Source organism: Catharus ustulatus, chromosome 16 (assembly GCF_009819885.2).
Source record: "Catharus ustulatus isolate bCatUst1 chromosome 16, bCatUst1.pri.v2, whole genome shotgun sequence".
Lineage (NCBI taxonomy): Eukaryota > Metazoa > Chordata > Aves > Passeriformes > Turdidae > Catharus > Catharus ustulatus.
In genome coordinates, this window is record NC_046236.1 from 15,638,768 (window position 1) to 15,666,250 (window position 27,483).

At 53.7% G+C, this 27,483-nt stretch overlaps 4 protein-coding genes across 6 annotated transcripts; 1 reads left to right on the forward strand and 3 right to left on the reverse strand.

Moving 5' to 3' along the window:
• Positions 1-152: 152 nt before the first annotated feature.
• On the reverse strand, positions 153-6,381 carry BRICD5 (BRICHOS domain containing 5). The gene is made up of 6 exons (XM_033074338.1): positions 6,280-6,381; positions 2,504-2,638; positions 1,905-2,057; positions 1,639-1,746; positions 705-858; positions 153-267 (listed from the first exon to the last, which is right to left on the reverse strand). The coding sequence occupies exons 1-6, from the start codon at positions 6,379-6,381 to the stop codon at positions 173-175; spliced, it is 747 nt and encodes a 248-aa protein (XP_032930229.1). The 3' UTR covers positions 153-172.
• LOC117004084 (phosphoglycolate phosphatase) lies at positions 6,029-9,374 on the reverse strand. The gene is made up of 2 exons (XM_033074556.1): positions 8,708-9,374; positions 6,029-8,138 (listed from the first exon to the last, which is right to left on the reverse strand). The coding sequence occupies exons 1-2, from the start codon at positions 9,333-9,335 to the stop codon at positions 7,813-7,815; spliced, it is 954 nt and encodes a 317-aa protein (XP_032930447.1). The 5' UTR covers positions 9,336-9,374; the 3' UTR covers positions 6,029-7,812.
• On the forward strand, positions 9,334-19,177 carry E4F1 (E4F transcription factor 1). Its single transcript, XM_033074339.2, has 15 exons — positions 9,334-9,548; positions 9,803-9,975; positions 10,372-10,511; positions 10,643-10,739; positions 11,324-11,523; positions 11,726-11,846; positions 12,120-12,272; positions 12,711-12,877; positions 13,187-13,414; positions 13,716-13,821; positions 14,397-14,614; positions 15,396-15,594; positions 16,618-16,778; positions 17,526-17,588; positions 17,746-19,177. The coding sequence occupies exons 1-15, from the start codon at positions 9,334-9,336 to the stop codon at positions 18,088-18,090; spliced, it is 2,586 nt and encodes an 861-aa protein (XP_032930230.1). The 3' UTR covers positions 18,091-19,177.
• ZDHHC4 (zinc finger DHHC-type palmitoyltransferase 4) lies at positions 19,178-27,133 on the reverse strand. 3 transcript variants are annotated; one of them, XM_033074301.2, is made up of 7 exons: positions 26,970-27,133; positions 25,624-25,754; positions 23,263-23,336; positions 21,986-22,164; positions 21,777-21,902; positions 20,807-21,051; positions 19,178-19,963 (listed from the first exon to the last, which is right to left on the reverse strand). In XM_033074301.2, exons 2-7 carry the CDS (start codon positions 25,744-25,746, stop codon positions 19,679-19,681), a joined length of 1,032 nt encoding a protein of 343 aa, XP_032930192.1. In that variant the 5' UTR covers positions 25,747-25,754; positions 26,970-27,133; the 3' UTR covers positions 19,178-19,678. The 3 variants fall into 3 exon arrangements, with proteins under 3 accessions (XP_032930192.1, XP_032930190.1, XP_032930191.1); XM_033074299.2 differs by lacking the exon at positions 26,970-27,133 and adding an exon at positions 26,623-26,911; XM_033074300.2 differs by lacking the exon at positions 26,970-27,133 and adding an exon at positions 26,487-26,505.
• Positions 27,134-27,483: the final 350 nt, after the last annotated feature.

Sequence of the window (27,483 nt, forward strand, 5' to 3'; positions counted from 1 at the left end):
CTGTTTCTCTAAACTCATCCTGTTTCTCTAAACTCTCCTGACCTGCAGCGTGGAGCCAGCAGGAAGCTCTGGGGATGTTGTTCCACACAAGGTGCTCCCTTGTGGAAGTCAGAGGCTTTTCAGGAATCCAGTTCAAGTGTGAGGGCAGAGAGGGTGGCTGTGGCTGCAGCCCTTACTCGGGCAGGTAATAGAAGCAGATGGACACGCAGATGTTGCTGGGGAAGCAGATGTCAATGCACAGGTAGATGAGGCGCTGCCTCCCCGGGCCTGCCAACGAGCAAGGACAGCAGTGAGAGCAGTGCAGTGCTTTGGTCCTGCAGCTGCAGGGTCCCCAGGGAGCCAAGCAAGGGGAGAGCCTCAGGGAATGACCTTTCTTGTTAAAGCTGGAGTGAGACAGCAGGCTGCCAGCTCAGCAGGCTGCTTTGGCTGAGGATGAAGGTGACAGGGATTAACCAGTGATGTCTCAGGGGACAGCTCTGTGTGCTGGCTGGGGCAGGGGCTCAGGGCCCATCCCAGTGCCATGGTTCAGGACAGGGGGTGGCTATGAGCCAGCACTCAGGGATGGTGAAAAATGGCCTGATTTTGCACTAGAGGTCACCAGTCCCTGTCCTGGGATACATCAGCTGTTGTGCAGCAGAGCCTGATCCTCTTAGAGGTGCTAGAAAAGCTCTTGCTTCCCCTGCCGAGGGAGCTGCCCCACTTACCCTGCCCTCTGCGCACCCAGAAGATGGATGTGTGCTCACACAGGGTCTGCACAGCCTCCCCCAGGCCCCTGGGCTCCACCTGCTCCCCTGGCACAATGCCCAGGAACTCCCGGTAGAACTTGGTCTGGTTGTTGTGCTGCAGCAGCTGCTCAGCCTGAAAGAAAGGCCCCGTTGGTTCCTCCCAAGGCACTTTGGCCCGCCGGCCCCACTGCCCTGCTGGGGCTCCCAGGGCACCCCAGGAGTGCTCTGTGCCCCAGCAGGGTTCTCCTGCCAGCTGTCCCAGCTCCCAGGGTGAGGCTGCCAGGTCTCATTTTGTCTGTCAGCACTACCAAGTTTTACTCCCATTTAGGAGCCTCAGGTGCTTTCCTCTGCATCCCCTTTGTGAGCCTGTGTTCCTACACTTCCCTGGAGTAAGGTGAGGACCAAGCAGCCACTGAGGAAATGGATAGCAGATGGCAGGGGCACCAAAAAATGGGGCTTTCTGTCTTCTGGAAATGGAATCTGCCCCTGCCCAGGCATCCACTGACATTTTGTTCTGAGGGTCCCTATACATGACTGGGAGTTGGTAACAAACCCCCTTTGTTTTTCCTCCCCCAGATTTTTGAGCAGGTAACAGAACCCAGTGGGAGCAGGTCCTGCAGGAGCCCTGCTGTTCACCTCCATGGGACACATCCCCCTGCCCCAGCCTGCAGCTTGGCTGCTTCCCACAGGAGTCAGGGTATGGATAAACCCAGGACTGGGCTCAGAGCTGGCTCAGAGCCCAGCCTGGGGGCACAGCTCTGCTCCTGGGAGCAATGAATGCCTCAGAACAGGGGGAGAGCCCTGGGGTGGAGAGTCACCCCTGCAAATCCACACAGGGGAGAACATTCAGCAACCCTGAGTGAAGCTCAATCCATGCCCCAGCTATCCCAGGAGTGCTGCAGCAGCTGCTCACGCTGTGCTCAGAGGAGTTGAGAGGTGTCTGCAGGGTCTGCAGGTCCCAGGGCTCCATCCTCCTCAGGTAGCACGCTCGCTGCTCCAGCGGCTTGTAGCACACGTAGCCCTGTGGACAGACTGATGTGGAGCAGGCAGCACACACCCACCTGTCCCAGGAGAGCCCTGACAGGGACATTCTCCTTTCCCCTGCTCCATGTTTCATGACTACAGGTGCAGAGAGAGGCAGCAAACAGAGCTGAGGGTCAGGGATGCCCCAGCACTCACGTTCCTGCTGTCGTACAGCACCACGGCGCTCAGGTTGCTCTGTGAGGTGATGTAGTAGGTGATGGTGCTCCTGGCCTTGTCCACCACAGCTGTCTGGTTCCTCAGCGGCTCCTGCTGGCCCTGGAGTGTCACTCTGAGGAGCTGGGAGCCAGCCTGGGCACGAGGAGTGGGAGGGCAGCGCCCAGCATGAGGTGCTCTGTGTGCAGCATCTCCCACCACCAGCATCTCCCACCATCAGCATCCCCAGCTGGCCCCGTGCTGGCCCTGTGCTGACCCTGTGCTGGCCCTGTGCTGGCCCTGTGCTGGCCCTGTGCTGGCCCCTGCTCCTTGTCTGATTCAGCAGTGGAGAGGAGGAGGCTCTGACCCAGGGGAAGGATGATCCATGACTCCATCCTCACCCCCAGTGCCCCTCGTGCCAAAGGCAGCAGGTGCTGGAGGAAAGGACCAAGGGACTCCCAGCCTCTGCCACCTCCCTGCCCCATCTGCACCTTCCTGCATTGTCCAGGGCTGATCCAGCCCAGACATCCCTCCTGGGAACTGCTGCCCACACAGCTCAGGGCTGCAAGCAGGGCCTTCCTGCCCAGATCAGGATCCCTTACCTGGGCAGAGCTGGGGGAGAAGCTGAGAACCCCCACGACAATGATGCCAACAACTGCAAAAAACAACAAGGCAACGGGCAGCATGATCCAGAAGGTCCTGGAGGGAGCTGGGAAGTGTGCTGTGGCCCTCCTGTCCTGGGAGCCAGGGCAAAAGAAGGAGAACAGGAGTTAAAATTGACCCTTCTGCCAATTCTTTTTCATCAAACACGTTTCCAGCTCATAACACAAATCCTTGTGCAAACTGGTTGGAGTGCAGAGCTGCCAGACCATTGCAGCACCTGGGATAACGAAACCTTTATCCCACAGTGCTGGAATTCCAGATCCAGCATCCTGGTAACCAGCTCTGCCACAGCCAGCAAGGCTGCAAAGCCCCCAGGGCAGGGCTGGAGCAGCAGCTTTCCAGACACAGGGAACAACAAATTAAATTATTTTGGTTTACAGCAGAAATCCCCAGAGGGACCATGGGCATTGGAATCAGACCCTGCTTCTGTTCTCCTCCCTGTGCTTGGCTGTGCTGGATTTTCTGGATAAGTTTTTCTCCATGAGACCAAGGAAAAGAGCTTGGCAGTGCTGTGACATTTCTATTTGCTCTGTTAATTTACTTTAATTCTTACATTGAAGCAATTAAATTTAACTTCATGGCACATAATGGGATTTTTGCAAAGCAGAAAATGTGCTTTCAATAATCTCAAACACAGCCCACATTAAAAAAAAAAAAATAACCTGTTTCTCAATCCTCTGAAGGACAGAGAAATTCAATCCATGCCCAGGATTACATGTTCAGCTGCACGAGGACGAATCTTTATCGGAAACAGGGAACTTCCAGATCATTTCCCAGAAAAGCAGTGAGTTAGCACTGCACATATCTGAAATCCTATCAATTCCAGCAGAGCAGAGCCTGCAGTAATGGCAGGTTTTCAATAATCAATGGAATTCCCTCTGGTGGGAGAGGTGCAGATAAAGAACTCCAGCAGCTCCTTCCACTCTCAGGCTGCCCCAAGCCCTGTCCAGCCTGGCCTTGGATACTTCCAGGGATCCAGGGGCAGCCACAGCTGCTCTGGGCACCCTGTGCAGGGCCTGCCACCCTCCCAGGGAGGAATTCCTTCCCTGTATCCCATCTATCCTGCCCTCTGGCACTGGGGAGCCATTCCCCTTGTCCTGTCACACCCTTGTCCAAAGTCAAGTCCCAGACAGAGGACAGAGCCCAGGAGCTGCAGGAACAGGGAATATCACTGCAGGAATAGGGAATATCACTGCAGGAACAGGGAATATCACTGCAGGAACAGGGAATATCACTGCAGGAACAGGGAATATCACTGCAGGAACAGGGAATATCACTGCAGAAATAGGGAATATCACTGCAGGAATAGAGAATATCACTGCAGGAAGGGGAATATCACTGCAGGAACAGGGAATGTCACTGCAGGAACAGGGAATATCACTGCAGAAATGGGGAATATCACTGCAGGAACAGGGAATATCACTGCAGGAACAGGGAATATCACTGCAGGAACAGGGAATATCACTGCAGGAATAGGGAATATCACTGCAGGAATAGAGAATATCACTGCAGGAACAGGGAATATCACTGCAGGAATAGGGAATATCACTGCAGGAACAGGGAATATCACTGCAGGAACAGGGAATATCACTGCAGGAACAGGGAATATCACTGCAGAAATGGGGAATATCACTGCAGGAACAGGGAATATCACTGCAGGAACAGGGAATATCACTGCAGGAACAGGGAATATCACTGCAGGAACAGGGAATATCACTGCAGGAATAGGGAATATCACTGCAGGAATGGGGAATATCACTGCAGGAACAGGGAATATCACTGCAGGAACAGGGAATATCACTGCAGGAACAGGGAATATCACTGCAGGAATAGAGAATATCACTGCAGGAACAGGGAATATCACTGCAGGAATAGGGAATATCACTGCAGGAACAGGGAATATCACTGCAGGAACAGGGAATATCACTGCAGGAACAGGGAATATCACTGCAGGAATAGAGAATATCACTGCAGGAACAGGGAATATCACTGCAGGAACAGGGAATATCACTGCAGGAACAGGGAATATCACTGCAGGAATAGAGAATATCACTGCAGGAAGGGGAATATCACTGCAGGAACAGGGAATACTCACTGCAGGAATAGAGAATATCACTGCAGGAAGGGGAATATCACTGCAGGAACAGGGAATACTCACTGCAGGAATAGAGAATATCACTGCAGGAACAGGGAATATCACTGCAGGAATAGAGAATATCACTGCAGGAACAGGGAATATCACTGCAGGAACAGGGAATATCACTGCAGGAACAGGGAATATCACTGCAGGAATAGAGAATATCACTGCAGGAAGGGGAATATCACTGCAGGAACAGGGAATACTCACTGCAGGGGCAGCACGGCTGGCACTGTCCCCTCCTTCCATCCTCCACTTCAGGCGAGGACCTGGCTGCTGCTGCTGCTGCTGCTGCTGCTGCTCTGCCTCCTGCCCATGCACAGCCTGGGCATGGTCCCGGCTCCAGGCACACCTGGGAAACCTCAGTGTGTGTCTGTGGGACATAAATACCTGTCCCTCAGAGCCACGGGGCTCTGCAGGAGGGGGAAACCTGAGGCTGGAGCGGGAGCTGAGCTGTCAGTGCCCGGCACGGCTCTTCCTGCTCAGCCCCAGGACGGGCAGGAGCCACAATCGGGGCCTTTGTGTGCCCTTGTGTGCCAACACGGGCCCAGGTGAGGCTCTTTGAGAGATCAAATGACCAGAGGACAGTGGCAGCCTGCCCTTGTGGCAGCAGCAATTCCCACATTTCAACGGGAACTCGGTGCTGCCGTGGGCTGGAGCCAGGTGTTGATCCTGGCTGGACTGGCACAGACACACCTGGGCCACCCTCGAGGGAAAAGGGAAAGGAGCTGTGCCACAAAGTCACCAACACAGCTTGCACTGCACTGTCACCCATCCCTGTCCTGAGAAAATCCCTGTGGGAGCAGCATTCCCTGAGCACCCAGATCCTGAGCAGTTCAGGAGCCCCCAAAATGTCCCAGACCCGCCAGCCAGACATAATGAAGGTGTGGAGGCAAGAAAAAGCTGAGAATTCCTTCATGTGATGTCTATCCAGGGAAAATGCAGGCTTTGGACATCTTCCTATCGGGCACAGCCCAGGGCTGAACAACCTGGGCAAAGGGAGCCCCAAGAAAGGAGAGGGACTTTGGCCAAGGACAAAGGGCTTCACTGCCACAGGGCTGGATTGGATGTTGGAAAGAAACTCCCTGTGAGGGTGGTGAGCCCTGGCACAGGGTGCCCAGAGCAGCTGTGGCTGCCCCTGGATCCCTGGCAGTGTCCCAGGCCAGGCTGGACAGGGTTTGGAGCAGTGGGACAGTGGGAGGTGTCCCTGCCATGGCAGGGGTGGGATGGGTGGGATTTGGGGTCCCTTCCCAAACTGCATCCCTGACTCTCAGGATTCCCAATGCACCAAAGCTCACAGAGATGAGACCACACAAGGAGACAACGCTGGGGAGAGCAGGTTTGAGAGTTTAATGGGAATTCAAGTAGAGGATTAAGAACCGTTTGGAAGTCAGAACAGGATTTGAAGCACGACTGACACCATCACCAGCACATTCCAGCATCCCTGAGCCCAGGCAATGGCTCCCTTGCCAGCAAGAGCTCTCAGCAGGGACAGAGCTGCCTGAGGGATGCTGGACTCTCTCCTGGCCTTTTCCTGACAAAAAAAGCACCAGATACAGAGACTGAATCCAAACCCACACAGTTACAATCAGACAGGACCTGCAGTGAGTCCATAGTGTCCATTTCCACGTTACCCAGATCAAGGGCAAGTTCTGCCTCTGGGTCTTTGCAGTCCCTCATCTGGAGACAGGAGCAGGGATTATCCACACTTCCTTCCACAACTCCAGATTACAAACAAACAGCCTTTCAGAGGTTCAGCAATGCTCTGGGAACACTGAGACCCTCTGACTGCAGGGTTATTGCTGTACAAACAAGGTGACAAGTTACCAGGCAGGAAATGGCATCAGCACTGCCCGAGCTCCCCAGCTGGACAGGAAGGAAAACCAGTGCTTAAACTGAACTGTAGGTACTGGAATCTATGGAATAAAAGCGTGTTATTTGCATATATAATTTTCCATTAATTCTGTAATGCAAAAGCTTTCACTGTGGGATTCAGGCAGCACAAAAACCACCCCGTGGTGAGCCCCTTGCTGCCCAATCCCACCTGGAGATCAAATGGAATCATCCCTGAGCAAGCCAGCACTCCTCCTCACCACCCACCATGCCTGGCCCCCGCCAGCACACGTGGAAGATCTGAACCCCAGGGATGGGAAGGAAGCACGAGCTATTGTCACACACAGCCAGGACCCACAGGGCTCCCTGGGGACAACTGTCCATGCAGCCATGGACTGAGCAGGAATTGGGATTGTGCAGCTAAAGCCAAGGCAAGTGGCTCGTTGATGCTGAGGGAAGTGCAGGAGCTTGGCAGCTTCGATCCAGGGGTTTCTGGGAAGCAGCAGGAGTGAGGACAGTCCTGGCTGGCTACAGACTCTGCATCACCAAATGCAATGGGTCAGGAGAACTAAATCAGTGCAGTACATTCCTCTCATCCTCCCTCCTGGGAAACAAGATATATTATCATAGACTCTATTTATAATTTAAATATATTCTGTTCTATCTTTGTGCTCAGGGAGTGCCTGTGTGTACATGCACTTTTACACACACTCGACCTTGGACAGACACTGTGTGCAACAGCCAAGGTCTGGAATTTTGTGGGATCATCCCAGTCTGCATCTCAAGTGCAATGTGCAGTGGTCAAACGAAGGAGATGAATTTGTGTGACCTGACGTGGGGCTGTGCCCCTGGAACAGGGAAAAAGAATCACCCCAAGGGCAAACATCACCTCCACAAGTGTTTCCAAACACAACCAGAGTTCCTGCACATCCCAAGAGTCGTTTCCCTGAACAAACCAGGCTGAGCCATGGCCCAGCCTGGCCAGGACATGATCCTTCTCCTCAGATCAACCAGCTCCACTTCCCCAGCTCAGCTCCCAGAGCCTTGGAGCACCACAAACATTGGATCGATGCATTTGTCATTAAACCCAGCCCCAAGCCCCAGCCCCGGGCGCCACTGTAGAGCCCCCTTTGTTCCAAAGTGCATTTCAGACTGAGATGTAAACAGAATCATACTGAGAGGACAGAGAGGAGACAAGCTAAGGGTTCTAACTCCGGGGAGTATCTAGTGCGTACGTTACTGTCACGGGCTGCTGCCAGGGCTGCTGCCCGGGCCCTGTCACTCCCCCAGCAGCGGGAGCAGGTCGGCGATGCTGTCGACGTAGAAATCAGGGACCAGGCTGTGCCTGGCAGGACAGCCACTGTCCTGGTGGCCCCGCACCTCGTCCAGCGCCGTGACCCCGGTGAGGGTGAGCAGCGTGGTCAGGCCGCAGTCGTTGCCCATCAGGATGTCCGTGTCCAGCCGGTCCCCGACCATGATGGTGCGCGCAGGGTCCACCTGGAACTCGCCGGCCACGCAGTCGAACATGAAGCGGTTGGGCTTGCCCACGATGAAAGCCTCGCGCTGCGCCGCCGTCTCCACGGCCTTCACCAGGCATCCTGTCCCTGTGGGGAGCAGCAGCAGCAGGGTTAGGGCAGGAGGCTCCTGGTGGACACACGAGCTGGGACAAACCCGCTCAGGACACAGAGAATGCTCCACAGGCAGAGGGAAGGGTCAGCCCCGGGAGAGGTGGTGCACAAAGCCTGCGAGGAGGCTGGAATTCTATCCCGAGGTGTCAAAAGGGAACTCCTATTGGCAAGGAAAGGATCAATACGGATTTTCTCTCTTTCAGGGGAGGAAAGGCTCTGGGACCCTAGGCTGTCTCAAAGAATCTCAAAATAGTGGAGCTGGAGGGGACCGCTGGAGATCATCCAGTCCAACCCCGCTACACGGCAGGATCAGCTGGATTAGGTGACACAGGAAACTGTGCAGGTTTGGCAGAGTTTGGAACGCCTCCAGAGACGGAGACTCCATGACCTCCCCGGGCAGCTGCTCCAGCGCTCTGCCACTCTTCCTTAGGCTGAGGCGGAACTTGTATTTCATCAGCACAACCCCAAGACGCGATGAGCCGCAGGGCTGCGCACAGAGACCCCCCCAGACCCCAGAGCACCCCCTCCATCCCCGCCCCGCGCACCGGGGATGCCGGCGCCACCCTCCAGCGGCAGCCGGTGGTCTCGGTTGGTGCCGACCAGGAGGCAGTCGGGGCCGCCGCGCAGCAGGTACCGCAGCGCCTGGCACAGCTTGGCGTAGCTGAAATGCTCATCGAAGCCCACGAGCACGGCGCGCACGGCGGGGTCGAGCGGCGCCTGCACCCAGTCCTTGGGCGCGGGGCCGGGCAGCGCGGCGGGCCCGGTGCCCAGGTGCGGGATGCCCACGGCCTCCAGCTCGGCGGCCAGCGCGGGGCTGCCCAGCACGTAGGCGGCGGCACCGGGCGGCAGCGCCTGGCGCAGGTAGCGGGCGGCGCAGAAGGCCGAGCTGAAGATGTGCCGGGGCTCGGCGGGCGGGAAGCCGAGGCGCCGCAGCTTCTCGGTGTAGGCCAAGCGCGTCCGCCCGCTGTTGTTGGTCACGTAGCACAGCCGCTTGCCCGCCGCCGCCAGCCGGCCCAGGGTCTCCGCCGCGCCGCTCACGGCCGCCTCGCCCCGCCACAGCACGCCGTCGCAGTCGAAGAGCAGCGTGTCGGCGTTGGCGAGCACGGCCCGCGCCGTCTCGCCCTCCAGCCGCCGGCAGCGCCGCGGGCCGCCCGCCGCCATCGCGTCTGCCATGGCCGCCCCGCCGCGCCCGAGCGCCCCATTGGCCGCGCCGCCCCCCGCGCGCTCTCCCCGCGCCTCCCCATTGGCGGAGCTCCGTGCGGACCGCGTTCCCATTGGGCGGCGGTGCCGGCGGCCACGCCCCCCCGCCGGGAGCCGGCGCCCGGTGTCCCCCTCGTCCTCCCGCGCGTCGCCGCCGATGGCGCCCGGCGCGCTGCTCTGCCATTGGCCGCCCTGACAGAGGGCCCGCCCGCCGCGCGCTGCGATTGGCCGGGGGGCCGCGGGGCTCGCTCGGTAACGCGTTGGACAACTCCGCGGTAACTCGTCGGTAACTGCCCAGGCTGCGCTCCGCCCCGGCTCGGGGCTCGGCGGTCACCGTGGGGAGCGGAGAGACCGAGCTCCGACACCGCCCGGAACCCCCGCGCCGCGGGCGCGTTCCCCGCCGAGCCCCGTCCCGTTGTTATGACGACACGGCCGTAAAGCCGCCATCTTGCGGCGCGTTGCGACACGGGGGCCGCGATGGCAACGGGCGCGGGGCCGGCGGCGCTTACGGCAGAAGCGGCCGGGCCGGGCCCGGGCGCGGCGGCCGCGGGTTACGGGTCCCCCGCGCCCCCCGCCGCCCTCATCGGCCTCCCGCCGCCCTTCGGCGAGCAAGGTACCGCCCTCACAGGGCCCCGGCCGGCACTGCCAGGCCTGGGGGCGGCGCGGCCCGGCGGGTGCGGGCGCCGGGCCGGTGCTGTCAGCGGGGCGGGAGGCCGCGGGGTGTCCGTGTGGCCGGCCGGGATGGCCCCGCTCCCCTCCAGCAGGCCCGGCCGCTGAGCGGGCCGGCAGAGCGGCGGTGCTGGGGGCACCGCGGTGCCGGCAGAGGCTGAGGAGCTGCTCCAGCCCGTCTGGACGCGATCCCGTGCCCGGTGCGCTGGGGTGGCCCTGGCGGAGCGGGGAGTGGGGAATACACCGGGCACACCGAGCACACCGCGCTCCCTTCACCCTGACCCCATCCCGCGTCCCTGGGGCCGTGTCCCGGCCCCGCTGACGCCGTTTTCCCCCGCAGACGAGGATGACGTGCACAAGTGCGGGCGCTGCCTGTCGGAGTTCAGCTCGCTGCAGGAATTCGTGCAGCACAAGCTGCAGAAGGGCTGCAAGCGCCCTCCCGACGCGCTCGCCGGGCTCCTCGGCCAGGAAGGACAAAAGGTGACAGCGGCTTCTCCCAGCCGGGGCTGGATATAATTAGGATGCAACGGTCTGTTGGGTTGGAGGGGAGGGAGCAGTGTGCTTTGACAAGCAGAACCTGCCCGCTGAAACTCTGTGCTCTGTGCCAGCAGGTGGTTCCTGCTGTCGGGGAGTCCATAACTGTTGCTCACATTGTTGTTGAAGCGTCTTCCATAGCAGAGGAGATCAGGAATGCCTCGGCCATCGTAGGTGAGCTCTGGGGTGCTGCCTTGGCACCCCGGGGGAGGGTCTGGTACCTGTTCCCTCTCCTGTGTCCTCTTCTGATGACTTTGGGTTGTGGTTGGGTTGGTGACACCTCTGTGTCGCTGGGGTTTGGGGCAGGCGGTTCCCACAGAGCTCTGGGAGGCAGCCCTGGGTCAGCTCTGCAATTCTTCCCCGTCAGGTCATGGAAAAGTAATGGAATGGGTTGGGAGGGACCTTAAAGTCCACCCAGTGCCACCCCTGCCATGTTTAGGGACACTTGGCACTGTCCCAGCCTGGCTTTGCCACTGGCAGGGATCCAGGGCCTCCCACCTTCACAGGGAACAGTTCCTTTGCAATATCTATTCTAAATCTATACTCCTGCACCTTAATTAATACAAATTGGAGGTTAAACTCTATTCCTGAAGTGCCCATTTTATGCTGCCATAATGAGAAGGTTGCAAAGACTTTAGTTGCAGGTTTAAAATATCTTTTCTCCTTCTTCCTGCATGACATGGTGAAGCAGTAGATGGCTTGGGTTGGGTAAAGCTGTGTCCTGTAAAGAACCCAACTGTCTCCCCACCTTTTCCCAGGCAGTGGGCACATCAAAGAGGTCATTGTGGCAGGAGACCATGTGTTTGAGAACCCCAATGGCCACGTGGATGGGGAGGTCAGTGAGGAGCAGGGCAGCCCCGAGGAGCAGGACATTTCCACCGAGCTGATCAAGGTGAAGCTGCAGGTGAACAAGGAGGGGCGATACGTGTGTGAGCTCTGCCAGAAGACATTTAAAACTGTGAGTATCCCCTCTGCTGCTGGGGGTTAGGGACCCTTCTAGGCTGGCTGGAAACTGAGAGGTCCCCAGACTCAGTTACAGTGTGCTTTACACTTCCCAGAGGGAAGTTCTGCTTTTACAAGGAGCCTTGTTGTTCCTTGCAGCTAAAATGTAAAATCTTTAAACTACTTGGAACGTTTCTTAAAGGAAATTCTTTCCCCAGGCCAGCATCCTCAAAGCTCACATGATCACTCACAGCAGCAGGAAGGACTATGAGTGTAAACTCTGTGGGACTTCCTTTAGGACAAAGGGGTCTCTGATCCGACACCACCGGCGGCACACGGGTAAGAGCTCTCCAGAATAAGAGTTCCTTGTTCCTGGAGCTGTCTGTGGTTATCCCTTTGCCTTCCAGTGGAATTCCTTGCTGCTTCCCGTGTTTTGCTGAGCTGAGACCATTGAGCTCCCCAGCATTTGGGGTGGTGGGAGGCAGTGGAAGGTTCTGGGATAGGCACAGTTGTGTGCTGTAGAGAACTGAATATGATCTTCAACCTGTCACACAGAGCTGATCCTGGCAGTGCTGGCTTTAATATGATTGTTTTGATTGTTGTCATTTCCAGATGAAAGGCCTTACAAATGCAAGAAATGTGGGAAAAGCTTCCGGGAATCGGGAGCTTTGACTCGGCACCTTAAATCTCTGACACCTTGCACTGAAAAAATCCGCTTCAACATGACCAAAGAAATAGTTGTCAACAAAGATGATCTGCCTCCAGGTCAGTGATGCTGCCAGGACCTGCGTCCTGTCTGATAAAGCCAAACCTTCACAGCAATGGGAATTCCTTCTAGCACAGGGTGCCCAGAGCAGCTGTGGCTACCCCATCCCTGGAAGTGTCCAAGGCCAGGTTGAACAAGGCTTGGAGCAGCTTGAGATGGTGGAAGGTGTTGAACTGGATGGGCTTTAAAATCCCTTCCAACCCAAGCCATTCCACAATTCTTATTTAGTGTAAAAAGTATTCCCATGGTTTGGAGTTTAAATTTTTTATACCAGAAAAAATGTAATTTATAGAGCAAAGCTATTACCTTGAAGCTGGGTGTGAAGTCAGGAATGTTTGAGAATCTGGTACAAAGGTGGTGTTAGCAGGCACTAGTGCTCAAAGGCAGGTTTGTTAGGGCACAGGGAGTTGCTGAGGGGTGCATTTCATGCCTTGCAGGACCCTGCAGCTCCAGCACAGACCCAGTGTCCTCGATAGCGAGCGAATCCATCGAGGCCTCCCCCGTCATCCACCTGGTGACAGATGCAAAAGGCAACGTGCTCCACGAAGTGCATGTCCAGATGCAGGAACTTCCCATGGTGGATGCAAAACCCCTGGAGCCAGATGTGAGTTCATTGTCTCAAACACACCCTCTGTGTGCTTTACACACAGAGCATTTCACCTCTTGGACACTGACAGTAAATCTGAGTGTGGAACGAAGTGATTGCTTTGGTTGATTCTGTGTGGGCTTTTCATCCCATGGGTTGTCAGAGTACACAGCCACCTCATCTTCCTCCTCAGCCCAAGCAATTCCCTGGCTCATCTTTCAACCCTATGGCACAACACTGCACACCCCAGAGAGGGTGACCCTCGCAGCAGTGTTGCTGTAAAAAATTGTGGATTTGCTGTGCCAAAGTTCCTCTCTGTTCCTTCAGCAGCCACATCCTGAGGAGCTGCCCTGCGAGGGGGAAGTGAACAGTGAGAACCTGCTGAGGCAGGCCATGAGGAATTCAGGAATTGTCATCGAGAGAGTGGCAGTGGAGGAGGTGCAGAAGCCGGATGAACCTGCAGCAGCTGCTCCAGAAGAGCTGGAAAACAAAGGGATGGAAGTGGATGAGGAGCCGTGTGGGGAGCAGTGTATTAAACTGGAAGAAGCAGAGCCTGTATGTTTGTATTCCATCAACAGATGAATTTTTTAACCTTCCTTGTCTGTATTTGGTTGTGGGCAGCACTGTTGTCCTCACGTGGTTCTGCCATGCCTGTGGCTTTGTGTCAGGTTTTAGAGTTATTGTGCAGATGTGATTTAAGGGAAATGGTACTTCACACACCTGCTGTCTCTTTCCACAGCAGAGATCTCTTTCCTGTCAGAGCTGGAGTGTTTAATTTGGAATTTGGGTAGTGATCCTAACTGGACACACCAGTACATAAAAAAAAAAACCAGTTTTCCCATTTTCTCTCCAGCAGATACCTGCAGAAAGAACCAATGGATACGAACGTTACGTTTGCCCTCACTGTAACGAAGTCTTCAATGAAGCTGCTGCCCTGGAAATTCACAGCAAGAGTCACACAGGTAAGGTGCTGCTGGGGCTGCTGTGTCACACGGGCTGTGGCTCAGTGACCTCAGCCATGTACAGCTCCTCTGATGAGGAGAGACTGGGCCTGGTCAGTCTGGAGAGGGGAAGCTGAGAGGGGATCCCCTCAATCCACACAAATCCCAGCAGGGGTGTCAGAGGATGGTGCCAGACTCTGCTCAGTGACAGGACGAGGAGCAGTGGCCAGAAACTAAAACACAACAAGTTCCACCCTGACATGAGGAAGAACCTCTTTCATGAGTGAAGAGCAGAGCCCTGACATGGCAGAGCCTGGAACAGCTGCCCAGGCAGGGTGTGGAGGGTGTGGACTCCCAAACCCACCTGGACACGTTCCTGTGTCACCTGTTCCAGGTGCCCCTGCCTGGCCAGGGGCTGGAATGATGACCAGAGGTCCCAGCTATTTTGGGGTTCTGTGAAAGCCCACACTTGTGGTTGACAATACAATTCCTCTCCTCCAGGTTGTTTTTTGTAACCACTCACTCACACCTGTACCAGATCCTTGTGCTGTGAGTTTCCCTGGATCAACCACACATTTTTCTCTCTGTCCCTCTAGAATTCAAACCTTTCAAGTGTGAGGAGTGTGGCAAGGAGTTCACCAAGGGCTACCTGCTGAAGAAGCACCAGGAGGTGCACGTGAACGAGCGGCGGTTCCGCTGCGGGGAGTGTGGGAAGCTCTACAAAACCATCGCCCACGTCAAGGGGCACCGGCGCGTGCACTCGGACGAGCGGCCCTACGCCTGCCCCAAGTGCGGCAAGCGCTACAAGACCAAGGTGGGTGCCCCTCCTGAACCTCCCCAGAGCCACCCTTGGGCAGAGGGTGGGAGGCTTTGCTCCTCAAAGAGCGAGTGCCAGCTTGCCTGCCTCTTAAAGATGCCTCTTCCATCCCTGGGAGTGTCCAAGGCCAGGTTGGATGGAGCGACCTGGGATAGTGAAAAGTGTTCCTGCCCATGGCAGGGGGGTGGAACAAGATGTTCCTTAAGGTTCTTTCCCACCAAACCATTCTGTGATTCTGTGATCTGAAATTCCAGAAAGATGTCTTGGTTTAGAGGGCGAAAAGAAGGACAGTCTTTGTAAAACCATCACATTTCTGAAGATACTGTTTCTTCATGTAATAACAGTGTCCTGGTTCTGGCCAGCATGGGGTTAATTTTTGCAGTAGCCAGGAGGGTGCATGGCCAGAACATTCTGGTGTGGGGGAAAGGAGTTCCTTCTGTCTCTTACCAGGGCAGGTGAATTGCTCACCTCTTTCTTGTACCCTCTGTCATCAGTAGTGTTGTTTTCTTATTTCTGTTTTTGGTTAATTGTTGTAATCTCAGCCCATGATCTTCACTGTTTGTGTCTCCAGTTCTCTCCAGCCCACTGCAAGGGGTGGGGGAGTGGCTCATGGTTTGGAGAGCCCTGACTTGGGGAGCACCATTCCTAAACCACCACCCAAGAAAATCACCCTTGTGTCTATAAAAGCCATCGAGTTCCACCCTGGGAGCTGCACCCCTGCCCCCAGGAGTTGGCCCTGTCCCTGCTGAGCCCCTCCCTTGCCTCCCTGTGTGTGCAGAACGCCCAGCAGGTGCATTTCCGTACCCACCTGGAGGACAAGCCCTACGTGTGCCACTTCTGCAGCCGGGGGTTCCGGGAGAAGGGCTCCCTGGTGCGCCACATCCGCCACCACACCGGGGAAAAGCCCTTCAAGTGCTACAAGTGCGGGCGCGGCTTCGCCGAGCACGGCACCCTCAACAGGCACCTCCGAACCAAAGGTGAGCAGGGCTGCCCTGGGGGAGCCTGCTCTGGGCTGGGCTTTGGCCAGGCTGGCCCTGGCCTGGCTGGGAGTGGTGCTGGGGCTGGCTCTAATGGCCTGGATGGAAGTGGGGATGTTCTGGGAGGGAAATGTCTCTGAAGTTCTCACCAATGATCTGGTTTGGTGGGATTAGTGGCACTGGATTTGCTGCTCCTTTAGCTTTTAAGCAGGGATTTCCAGACTTCTTCAGGTAGTGCTGATGGTGTGACACCATGGACCTGGCAATCCTTGTGGGTCAATTCTAGCACAAACATGGAATATTAGTGCTCTGCAAGGAGCTACCTCTCACCACTTACAACACCCCTTATTTCCATTTTTCACCTAAAAACCCATTCGTGCTTGAAAACTTGGGCACTTTGGTCTCAGCAACATCCCCATTTTTCAAGTGACAGCATACCAGGTCCGGGCCTGGGTATCCAGATTTGTCTGCACTAACACTTTGCAAAGAACCATTTTATAATTGACTTGCAGATTGGCAGCCTCTTAATTCCCCCAATAACTGCAAAGAATCCCATAACTTTTATTACATGTATATATTTAACACCCTCCATTTACTAACCCTGGTTTAAAAATAAAGAAGGGAGAACCCCAAAGCTTATTTTTGCACCTGGGGGAATGAGATGGTCTTGGAAAGGTGACCATAGGAATAATACAAATTTACTGGAAGAAAAAATGGACTTTTGAAGGAGATACTGAGATGTATCAGCAGAAAAGATCAGTTATTTAAAATATACCCGAATTCTTCCTCTGTGTTCTTCACACATGGCTTGGAAACCCTGAGTGGTTTTACCACCTGAATTTACCCATGTGGTGTTTGGAATTGCAGTGGAGAACTGCTCTGCTCCTGATGTCACACAGGCTCTTTGGGCTGTTCTTGGCTTGTCCTGGTGGGCCACGAGCCCCTCAGGTGACACTGGTCACTTGCAGGTGCTACATAGCATCTTCCAGGTCACCAAAAATGTTTTTCTGGGATTCCATGCAGGTGGCTGCCTCCTTGCCATGAAAGAGGTGGAAGAAGTGATAGTGTCAGAGGAGAGCCAGTCTGCTGACAACTTGGCGGCCGCGGTGCTTTCGGAGGATCCGCACACGGTGCTGGTGGAGTTCTCCTCAGTGGTGGCAGACACCCAGGAATACATCATCGAGGTGAGGAGGGACAGCCAGCCTGCTCCTCGGGAATTTAGCACAGCATGTGGGCAGGAAAAACTCTGCAGTTGTTCATGTCCCTGCTCCAGGCTTTTGGGAGAAGGTAAAACAGGCTCTGCCTGTGGCGGTGGGATTTGCCTTGTTTGGATGGAAAGCGCTTGCAGCTTCCCCACCCTCCCAAAGTGCTGTGTGTGCCAGGAAAAGGACAAGGGGACACTAACAGTGGTTCAGCAGGAGGCTGAGCCTGACAACTGCTGACCACACCAGATTTTAGGTCCTCCCCAGCTGGCTTCAGCTTTCCCTCCCATTTTCTCCCATTTCTATTTCTCTTTCTTTGTCCCAGATAATCTCTGTTGTTTCTAACAGAGGTTGCCAAAAGCAATGAATTCTGTATTTCACTTTTTCCCCTCTGTCACACAGAACCAGTTCTCATCCCAGCAGGGTAACACAGCTCAATTATTGAGGGCTGCTGTAGTTTTTTCTCCAGTAGGAGAAAAATCTGCTGCTTGGCCAAATCCTGCTGAGGGAGGACATTCTCTTTCAGTTATTTGTGAACATTGTGCATTCATTTTAAGTAGTTCCTGATAATGGGATTGGGAGGGAATGTCAGGGAGTTGTCTTTGGAGTAACTCCTGTATGTGGGGGAAACAGAAAGACTTGTGTAAAAGATCTTAGTGAATTATATCCTGGTGATAAAATTCTTTTTATAAGAACCTAAAAAGGGAATAATTTTATTTTGTCTTTCAGACTTCTACTGAAGACATGGAGACCAGCGAAGCTACTGAAATAATAGAGGGAACAAGGCATGAGGTAAAGTGACAGGAGGGGTGACACATTCTGTTCTGGGGTGAACATCTGGAGCAGCCTGGCCTGCAGAGCCGTGCTTGGCAGGCCCCTCTGCAGTGATTTTGTCCTTAATCCTTGCAGTAAATGCACCAAGATCAGTGCAGCCCCCTGTCCCCTGCAGGTTGACAGCCACATCATGAAGGTGGTGCAGCAGATCGTGAACCAGGCCAACTCGGGCCACCAGATCATCGTGCAGAACGTCACCGTGGCCGAGGGCGCCGCGGCCGCCGACGCCGCCGACACCATCACCATCGCCACGCCCGAGAGCCTCACCGAGCAGGTGGCCATGACCCTGGCCTCGGCCATCGGCGACGGCGCCGTGCTGGCCACCGACGGCGGGCTGGCCGCGCAGGAGGCCACCGTCACCATGGTGGCGTCCGAGGACATCGAGATCATGGAGCACGCGGGGGAGTTCGTGATCGCCTCGCAGGAGGGCGAGGTGGAGGTGCAGACTGTGATCGTGTGAGGGACGGGCGGTGCACGCGGCCTGCCTGCTCCAGCCTGGGCTGGCCCCGGGGGCTGCCACAGCCAGGGGCGTGCTCTGGAGGGAAATGGCTTCATGGGACAGGGCAGGCCTAGAACGGGACAGGACAGGCCTAGAACGGGACAGGGCAGGACTAAAATAGGACAGGACAGGCCTAGAACGGGACAGGGCAGGCCTAGAACGGGACAGGGCAGGACTAAAATAGGACAGGGCAGGCCTAGAACGGGACAGGGCAGGCCTAGAATGGGACAGGGCAGGACTAAAATGGGGTAGTTCAGGCCTAGAACGGGACAAGGCAGGCCTAGAACGCGACAGGGCAGGCCTAAGATCGGGCAGGGCAGGGTAGGCCTAAAAGGGGACAGGGCAGGCCTAAAACAGGACAGGGCAGGTCTAAAACAGGATAGTGCAGGCCTAAAACAAGACAAGGCAGGCCCAAAATGGGGTAGTGCAGGCCTGAAATGGAATAGAACAGGCCTAAAACAGGACAGGGCAGGCCCAAGGTGTTCTCAGTCTAAAACCAAGAGCAGGAGTTAAAGCCCCAGCCTGGTGACACTGAGGAGACTGCCAGGTCACAAGTGGCACTCAGTGTTCTGTACAGCAGCCTCGAATTAAGGAAGATCCTTTGGGAATCAGCCCCCTCTGCCCACAGCACAGCAGTGGTCTGGTTTTTTAAGGGATTCAGAAAGTGTAGCAAGTACGTGGGGTCTCACAAGGGATTATTTAAATATATGCATTTAAAACAAGTTGAGAAAACCAAACCTAAAGAGTTGTGGTGTGTGTTGAGCACCACTGAAACACTCTCATGCCTTTAACCTCACTCCTTCAGGCCTCCCAAGGCATGGTACTGCAGTATTTCTCTTTTCTTTGATATCCTGGACAAGTAGCCTTATGTACTGGTCTATGAATGCATCATTGTACCCTGCAATGCCAGCCAGGCTGCTCTGAGAGCCAGCCTGGGGGCTGGAAAGCCATATTGTACAGGAATTTGGTTTTTTTAAACCATATATGTATTTTTAATTGCATATTGTACAGATTCGGCATGTAAATAAATACATTTCTAAAAATAAAATTATTTAAAGTTCTTACTATATTTTTTTTCCAATTTCTTCTTCTATTATACCCAAACTGAAGAATTTCTGGAAGGAGAGGAGAACAGGGATACTTTTAATTTCTTTCCTGAAGTTAATGCTCCAAAGCTTCAGTAGGACATGTAAGATCCTGCCAGAAATCATTTTCTCAGCTGAATATACACAACCTGTTGTAGTCATTATTAACAGTCATGGGTTAATTGTTCCCCAAAGAAAGATAACTCACAAAAAGATGCTGCTCCCTCAAAATTCACAGGAGCTGTGTGTCAGCCCTTCCCAGAAAGATTCAATTTGGGAAGATGGCCCAGGACTGAGCTGGCCCTGAGTCTCACAGAGGGAGGGGCTCCAGTGAATCTCTGCTGAGACACCAAATGTGAATTCTGCAGTAATTGTGTTCCAAAATCTGTCTGGGGCAGCCAAGCCCACTGCTGAACTAAAGTCTTAGAAAACATTCAAAAATGCCCAGAGAAACAATCACATCTTCATGTTTTCTTCTTCCTTTCCAACACTGCAGGAGGGTTAAAGATTTCCTTTAAATTCCTCCAGATCCCTTTAGAATAAATGTTTTTGTAGACCAGGGGTCTGTCCTGAGGCTGTGAGGGGAGATGGGGGGAGCCCCCAGACCTTCGGGACTTGCACCATTCATTGGTGGTTTGGTTGGTGAGCGCCAGGTACAGACTGAAGGAGCAATATCCCCCCAGCACCAGGGTGAGCAGGATGACAAAGCCCAGCATGAAGACAATCCTAGGGAAAGTCAAGAAAAGGTGCTGCAGAGAAAGAGAAAAGCAAGTTAAAATAGGGGAGGGTTGAATCCCACAAACACTGCACAAGCACACTCAGTGCACGTGGGGCTGTATCTGCATTCCAGGCTGCTGTGTCTGCTTTAAAACCTCCACAAAAGTTCCTCAGGGGCTCTCAGCTGTTTCATAAACTTTACTACATCAGCTGGTCATTGGAATGTAAATTCCTTTTCTGTGAACCACATCAGAGTGGTGACAGACCCTGGAGACAGGAATCTGTAGGATGGGAAGTGCTGTGAGAAAAATTTTAAAAGTATTCAGCAGTGGCAGTTTTCTAAATCTAATTATATGTGTAAAACAGCTGAAAACCTGCAGCCTGTCCCCAAACCCTGCATGCTGGGGGAACAGGACATCATTCCTGACAACAAAGTGTAAGAATGAACATTTTATAGCACGGACTTGGAACACAAACCCTGTGAGGAATGGCTGAGGGAGCTGGGGTTGTTCAGCCTGGAGAAAAGGAGACTTAGGGGTGACTTTATCACTCTCTACAACCCCCTGAAAGGTGGCTGTGCTCAGCTGGGGTCAGTCTCATTCTCCAGGCAGCACTGACAGAACCAGAGGACACAGTCTCAAGCAGTGTCAAGGGAAAATTAGCTTGGATATTAGGAAAAAGATTTTTATGGAAAGAGTGATAAAATACTGGAATTGTCTGCCTGGGAGCTGGTGCAGTCACCATCCCTGGATGTGTTTAAAAAAAGCCTGGATGTGGCACTGGGTGCCAGGGGTGAGCTGAGGTGTTGGGCTGGGTTGGACTCGATGATCTTGGAGCGAATTCTCCAAGAATTCTCTGTGAATTCTGTGACTGACCTGGATGACAAAGGGAATCTCCACGGGGTGCTCCTGTCCCTGGGCATCCAGGTAGGTGCTGTGCATGATGTCAGAGAGCAGCAGCACGTGGATGAGGAATGCAGCAGTGACAGCAGCCAGGGCCCCAGCTGTGGCTGTCAGGGACAGCAGGTAGAGCAGGAACACGCCAGCGTTGGAGGCCCCGATGCAGTTGTTGACCCACACACAGTGATGGTCAAAGCGATGCACGCACGTCCTGCACACACCTGCAGGAGGCAGGGGCAAAACGTGTGTCTTGGCACTTCATTTTTAGGTAAGCAGTTTGATCTTTGCATGTTTTTTTAAGCTGAAGATATGTGGGAGTTGCAGTCAGGGTTTAGCTGGCAGCTTCTGAAGCAAATTAATTCAATTGTGTATCCTAAGAAAAACAAATTATTCCATTTGCTCTTACTCACCAAGACTGCAGCTCCCAGACTTTGGTTTCTCTGACAGTACTGCCTGGCAAAGCACCTGAAAGGCTGAGATTGTAGCTCCCACCTTTATTTTAGATGATAAAAAGGAGTGGTGGAATTCTCATCCCTGGCAATGTTCCAGGCCAGGCTGGACAGGGCTTGGAGCACCCTGGGACAGTGGAAGGGGGTGACAGGAGATGGGCTTTGAAGATCCCTGCCAGCCCAAACCATTCTGTGACTATGAAACAGAAAACCCTGACCTGAGGTCCTGACAGGTGATAATTTCTCATTTAAATTCCAGCTGCTCACAAGCTCAGCTATTCCTGACCCTGAATTATCCCTCAGAACTGGCAATTTCTGTGAGAAGAAACAGCATCCAGCCAGCTCCAGGGATGGGCAAATGCAGCTGTGACCTGGGACCCCAGGAAAACAAACACAGCCCTGTGAGCACTGAGCTGGTAACAGAACAGTTCTCCTGGGGCAGAACTCCTTTGGGAAGCTCTTACTGCCACGGTTATCCAGGGATTTGAGATCCTTACTGCAGTGCTTGGACCTGGCTGGCTTCTCCACAGTGCACGTGGGGCACACGAGGCCTCTCTGAAACAGCACCCCATCATAGGCATAAACCTGAACCAGGGCTGCAGCGTTGGATTTTGTCACTGTACCTGGGAAAGACAAGAAAGAGGACTAAAAAAAAGGGATTTGTGGTATTTTTAAATGTTTTCAAAGAGCACGAGCATGATGTTACCAGGATTGGCCCGGGAGCAGAGCAGGAAGCAGCCCAGGTTCCCAGCCAGCAGCAGGTAGGGCAGGAGCAGCAGCAGGAGGTGGAACTGCAGCTCCCAGCAGTACACAAACACCTCCCAGGTGTACTCCCCAAACACTGCAGCCTGCAGGGCTACGTGCAGGACCATAAACAAACAGCTCCTGCAAAGGAAAGGGGACACTCTGCTTAATACTCAGCATCCTGATTAACGGGTCAAGTACACTCAGAGGTGATCAAAGGCTTCCCAAATGCAAGGAGACGCCTCTTTTAGGTTTTCAGGCCAGCTTGGATTGCATATTAATAGTGTTTTCTCCATCCACTGGCTTCTCCTTCTCTTCTTCCCACATATACTCCTTTAAATATGTCAGCTAAATTCCCTGCTTTATTCACATGTCCTTTGGATTTTTCTCCCTGTCAGTACAAAGTCTTATAATCACTTGCTGCTGACAAAATATGCCACAGCAATAGGCCACAAAACATTCTGCCAGAAGACATTTGCTGCTCTGAAAGCAAAGAAAAATAATCTTTGAAACTCTGCAATAATATAACCAGCTGTTAGAAAATAAGGGTGGTAGGAGGTGCACACCAGTTGCAGAAAATGTGGAGAGCCCCAGTGTCCCCAGCACCTCTGAGAATGTCACCTCTCTGTCTCAGGCTGTGTTAGAGCAGAGCACCAGCACAAAACCAGCCCAGCACTCACAACACAGCTGCACATTTCCAGCCCTGAAGTCACTGTCACACCGAGCTGCTGTCCCCAGAGAAAAGGCATTTAAATCATTCCTGAGGCACCAGAGTTTACAGACACACAAAATCCACCTGGATCCAGCAGGCTGAACACTGGCAGCTGTGTGCAGCTTCCCCTCAGCCACCTGGACATGCAGGCTGCTGGGCTGAGACTAATGGGATTTGAGGGCTTGGATGAAGACTGAGAGTCTGTCTGACTCCATCTGCAGCTGCCACAGAGGCTGTGGTAATTCCTGTGGGGATGCAGGACCCCAGCAGTGTGACCAACATCTGTTACTGAGCCACATTATCCTCATCTGTCAGTATGTTCAAACATTTCAGGGTACCACCCTTCAAACAAGGAAGGGAGAGAACAGCATGGCAAACCTCAGAGGGAATCAGTAATCCCTGACAGGATCCCAAATAGAGACAGAATACCCAAGGATAACACTGAGAACTCTGATGGTGGCAGGAGATCCCAGCAGTAACCAGAAACAGGAGTAAAAAACAATGCCAAAGGTACAAAAGTGCAATACCTCGTGTGGAAGAGCCTGTGCAGTGCCTGGTGTGTCACCCTCTGGAGCTGGCTGGGGATCACCAGCGACACCACCTGAGGAAATGAAGCTCTGTGTTACCTGGCCATCACTTGGGCAAGCCCAGATTTAAGCACAAGTCCCTCAGCCCTCAGTTCTGGACCTGCACAGCCACAGCACCAGGGAGGAGGCTCCTTTTGAGGGGCATCTGAGCTTCTCACCACAAATCAAAGGTGCAGGAGACCCTCAAGATCATAAAGTCCAACCATACCACACAGAATCACAGAATCCTGGAATCACTACGGTTGGAAAAGCCCTTCCAGTTCCTCCAGTCCCACCTGTGCCAAATCCCCACCTTGTCCCCAGCCCAGAGCACTGAGTGCCACCTCCTTGGACACCTCCAGGGATGGGGACTCCAAACCTCCCTGGGCAGTTCCAGTGCCTGACCCCTCTTTCCATGGAGAAAGCAGAGAGGCAGGAATGCTGCTGGGGTTTTCCACATGGGGTTGAGGTTCCAGTATTCCTGGGAGCCCCCCAGGCCCAAACAAACATATCTGGGTTAATGTGTGAAAGTTCTAAGGAGCTTAGAGGGGGTGTGGGGTTAAGCAGGGGATAGAACTGAGCAATTCCCCAGCTACAATATGCTCCCTCAGCCCATCTGACAGATCAAGGGGAGATAAGCAAAGGGATAAAGCCTGTGACCGCCAGAAAAGGGAGAAAAAAAATCCATGAGGCAGCCAAACCCCAAAAATGCAGTTTCTCCAGCTCCAGCTCTGATGCAGCTCCATGTCTAATTGCCCTTTCAAGCACAGCTCCATGTGCAGAGGAAGGAACCTGCCCATGCTGGAGTGGAGCCCCAGCCAGGGCTGTGCCCGTGCCATTGTCTGACTCCCAGCTCACAGATCTCTATAGCAACACAGCACAGGAATTAGAGAGCCTGAGCCTATTTCTAGCTGACATGAAGGAAAATATGCAGTGAGAGCTTCTTGCCTCAGATGTGAAAGACCAGGAGGCAAAAAGCATATGTGGAGCTGAGAAGATGCTAAATATTTTGGTGTGAACTGGTACGTCTCAGCTCGGCAGCTCGAGGGACGAGTGCCTGTGAAAAGAAGTTTTTTATTTTCAACTGCGCTGGAAGGGGAAACACAACCCAGCAGAAAAGAACCTGCAGGAAACCTCAACACTCTGCAAGCCAAGGCCTCAGCTGCTCCTCCAGGCCCCTCCAGGCCCCTCACCACCCTCATGTCCATCCTCTGGATGCTCCCTAAGAGCTTCAGACCCTTCTGAATTCTGAGGTTTGTATTGTGTTGGTCCTTATCTCACAATAACTTATCTTAGATTGTGACCTTACATTTATTATTGCCTGTATTTATATCCCAGGTACAATATTGATTACATTCACATGCATTTATTTCCCAGGCACAAGTATTGATTAGATTCCCCCAGACAGTGGCTTCATAGCACAGTAGTAATTTAATTGCTGCTGTTTAAACACTTCATAGAAGCAGCTATTAAGATATGGGGGGAAAAAAATCAATTTCTCTGCACAGTGTGTCTATAAACCAAAAGAAAGTATAACACCAGTAATAAAAAAGTCTGTCTGAACTCCTGTGAACAGCATTAAATATAATTTGCAATTTAAGTGATAATTCCCTCATCCTTTACCTTCCAGGAATATTACAGCTTTTTTTTCTCTCTCTTTTCATTCAGACACAGCCCAACAGACAGAAAAATGAACTGGTGCTTTTCCAATTCCCTGTTTTTGCAATAAAATGCCAATTCTTAATCCTCTTTTAAAGCTCTTCATTCCTGCCTCTTTCTTAGTGAACAAGAGCCTGCAGCATTAGTACACACATTAAAGAGCTTCCCCTAAAATATCCACCACCACTTACAATTCTCTCCCTGTTTTAATCCTCAAACCTCCCCCACCTTTTTCCTCTCGATGACAGCAGCCAATACCACAAAACTGCAAATTCCTGGGCCCGGATTCTTATTTAATTTTTCAAAGTTGTGTTATGGTGTAACTGAAGAAGGCGCTTCTGGCATGGTCAGAAGCTCCATCCTCACCCCACACAGGCACAAGAGCTGGGGTGATTTTGACCAAAATAATTTTTATTACCTGCTTGGGCAGGATTTAATCATCTCAAAGGAAGTATTTTTACTTCTTATCCCACCTCCTTGAGAACAGACATTCAAACAGGATGAAATATATTATCACTCTAACCACACACACTGGAATTATTTTTTTAGAACAAATATAGCAGTTGCACTAATTTTAGCACAACAAAGCAGGGCAGATTACCAGAACAGGACGTGACCATTCCCCTGGAAATTCATTCTCTACCTGGAAGCCCAGTGCTTTACCTGGCTTGCCCTGTTGATGCTCCTTGTGAGGAAATTCTCCTTCCTTCCCGAGCAGAGGCAGAGCAGGGCAGTGACAGCCAGCACAAGGCCCAGGTAGATCAGGAAGAGCGTCAGGAAATCCATGGTGAGCCCTGGGATGGAACAGGAGCAGCTCTGGGTCCCTGCAGCAGGGCCTGGCACTCCCTGAGCTCAGGGATGGAGCACCCACAAAACACTGAGGGCAATGTTTGGTGAATCTCTGTGAGGCACAAACACAGGATCCCAAAATCCTTTGGCTGGAAAAATCCTCCAAGCTGGAAAAATCCTCCAAGCCTGAGTCCGAGCTGTGCCCTGTGAGTGCCACACCCAGCCACTCCATGGGCACCTCCAGGGATGGGGATCCAAACCTCCCCTGGCAATCCCAACTTCCATGGGGAAATTCCTGCTGCTCTCCACCCTGAGCTCCCCTGAGCCCGTTTGTAGGGAAGAACAAATCAGGAAAACCTTATAAATATGACTGCCTGGCAAAACATTCTGAGAATATGGAAACCATAAGCGAAATTGAAAGGAAAGCCATCTTTGAGATACCAAACCTCAGTTACTAAATAACTAGAAGACAATAGGAAGGCCGGCCAAAAGTAATCTCCCCTTCTGCTGGAGTGCAGGTCCAAGGGTCAGAGAGGACCCTGCTAGCTCAGCAGAAGGGGTCCAAAGAGTCGTTTTTAAAGTATAACACAGTATGGTAATGTGGTAATTGCTATAGGCTGTATGTAAATACTATAAGATTTGTATCTTGTATTAAATTGGTTAGTGGAAATTAGAATATTCAACACAGAAGAAAATTTATTGTATTGTGTCTGGAACCTCGCTCTCTTAGCTCTTACCTTTTACCTCTTCCTTCCCTCTCTTACCACCCTCTTACAACTCTTACTACCTCCCACTCTCTTACTGCCCTGCTCTGATCAACTGGCAGCTCTCGGCAGGGCCCTTTTACAACAAACCACGCGTTCCAAAACCTGCCTATGGAGATCTCTCCGTGTGTCCGTCCGTCCAGCCCGCCGCCACAGCCTCACACAGACTCTACAGCCGTTCCCTCTGCTCCTGTCCCTGTTCTGGAGCAGATCCCAAACCCCTGATTCCTGTCAGGGACTCGTGCAGAGCCACAAACCCCTCCTGCTCCTCCTTTTCTCCAGGCTGAGCGCCTTCCCAGCTCCCTCAGGAATTCCCCAGCCCTGTCCCATGTCCATTCCCTTTCCTGGCCGCGCTCCAGCCCCAGAGCAGCGGTGGGACAGCCCCGGAGCAGCGGGGACAGCCCCGGAGCCCCGGAGCAGCCGCGGCCCGGAGGAAGCGGCGCCGCTCGGGCCTACCCGGCCCAGCTCGGCCCGGCTGTTCCAGCGCCCTCCGGAGCCGCTCGGGCCTGCCCAGCTCGGCCGTGCCCAGCTGTTCCAGCTCCCTTCGGCCCTTCCCTGCCGGGCCCTTCCCTGCCCGGCCCTTCCAGCGCCCTCCGATGTCGCTCAGCCCTGCCCCAGCCCTGCCCTTCCCAGCCCGGCCCGGCCCTGCCCGGCGCTTCCAGCGCCCTCCGGCGCCGCGGCGGAACCGGCACGGCCCTGGCCCGGCGGCGAACCGGCCACTGCCACAGCTCCAAAGAGCGGCAGAGCCGTAAAAACGCGGCTGAAATTCTGCAATCCCGCTGTGAATCCCGCTGTGAATCCCGCAGCTGCCGTGTGAGCCCCGCGCGGCTGCGGCGCTGTTCCCGTTCCTCCCAGCGCATCACCCGCTGCCCCTGCCCATCCTTAGGAATCGCCAAAAATTCTTTCGTGAATTCCTTTGGTGAAGCCTCCAAAGCAAAATTCTTGTGCCTTTTCCTCTGAGCAGGGTGTT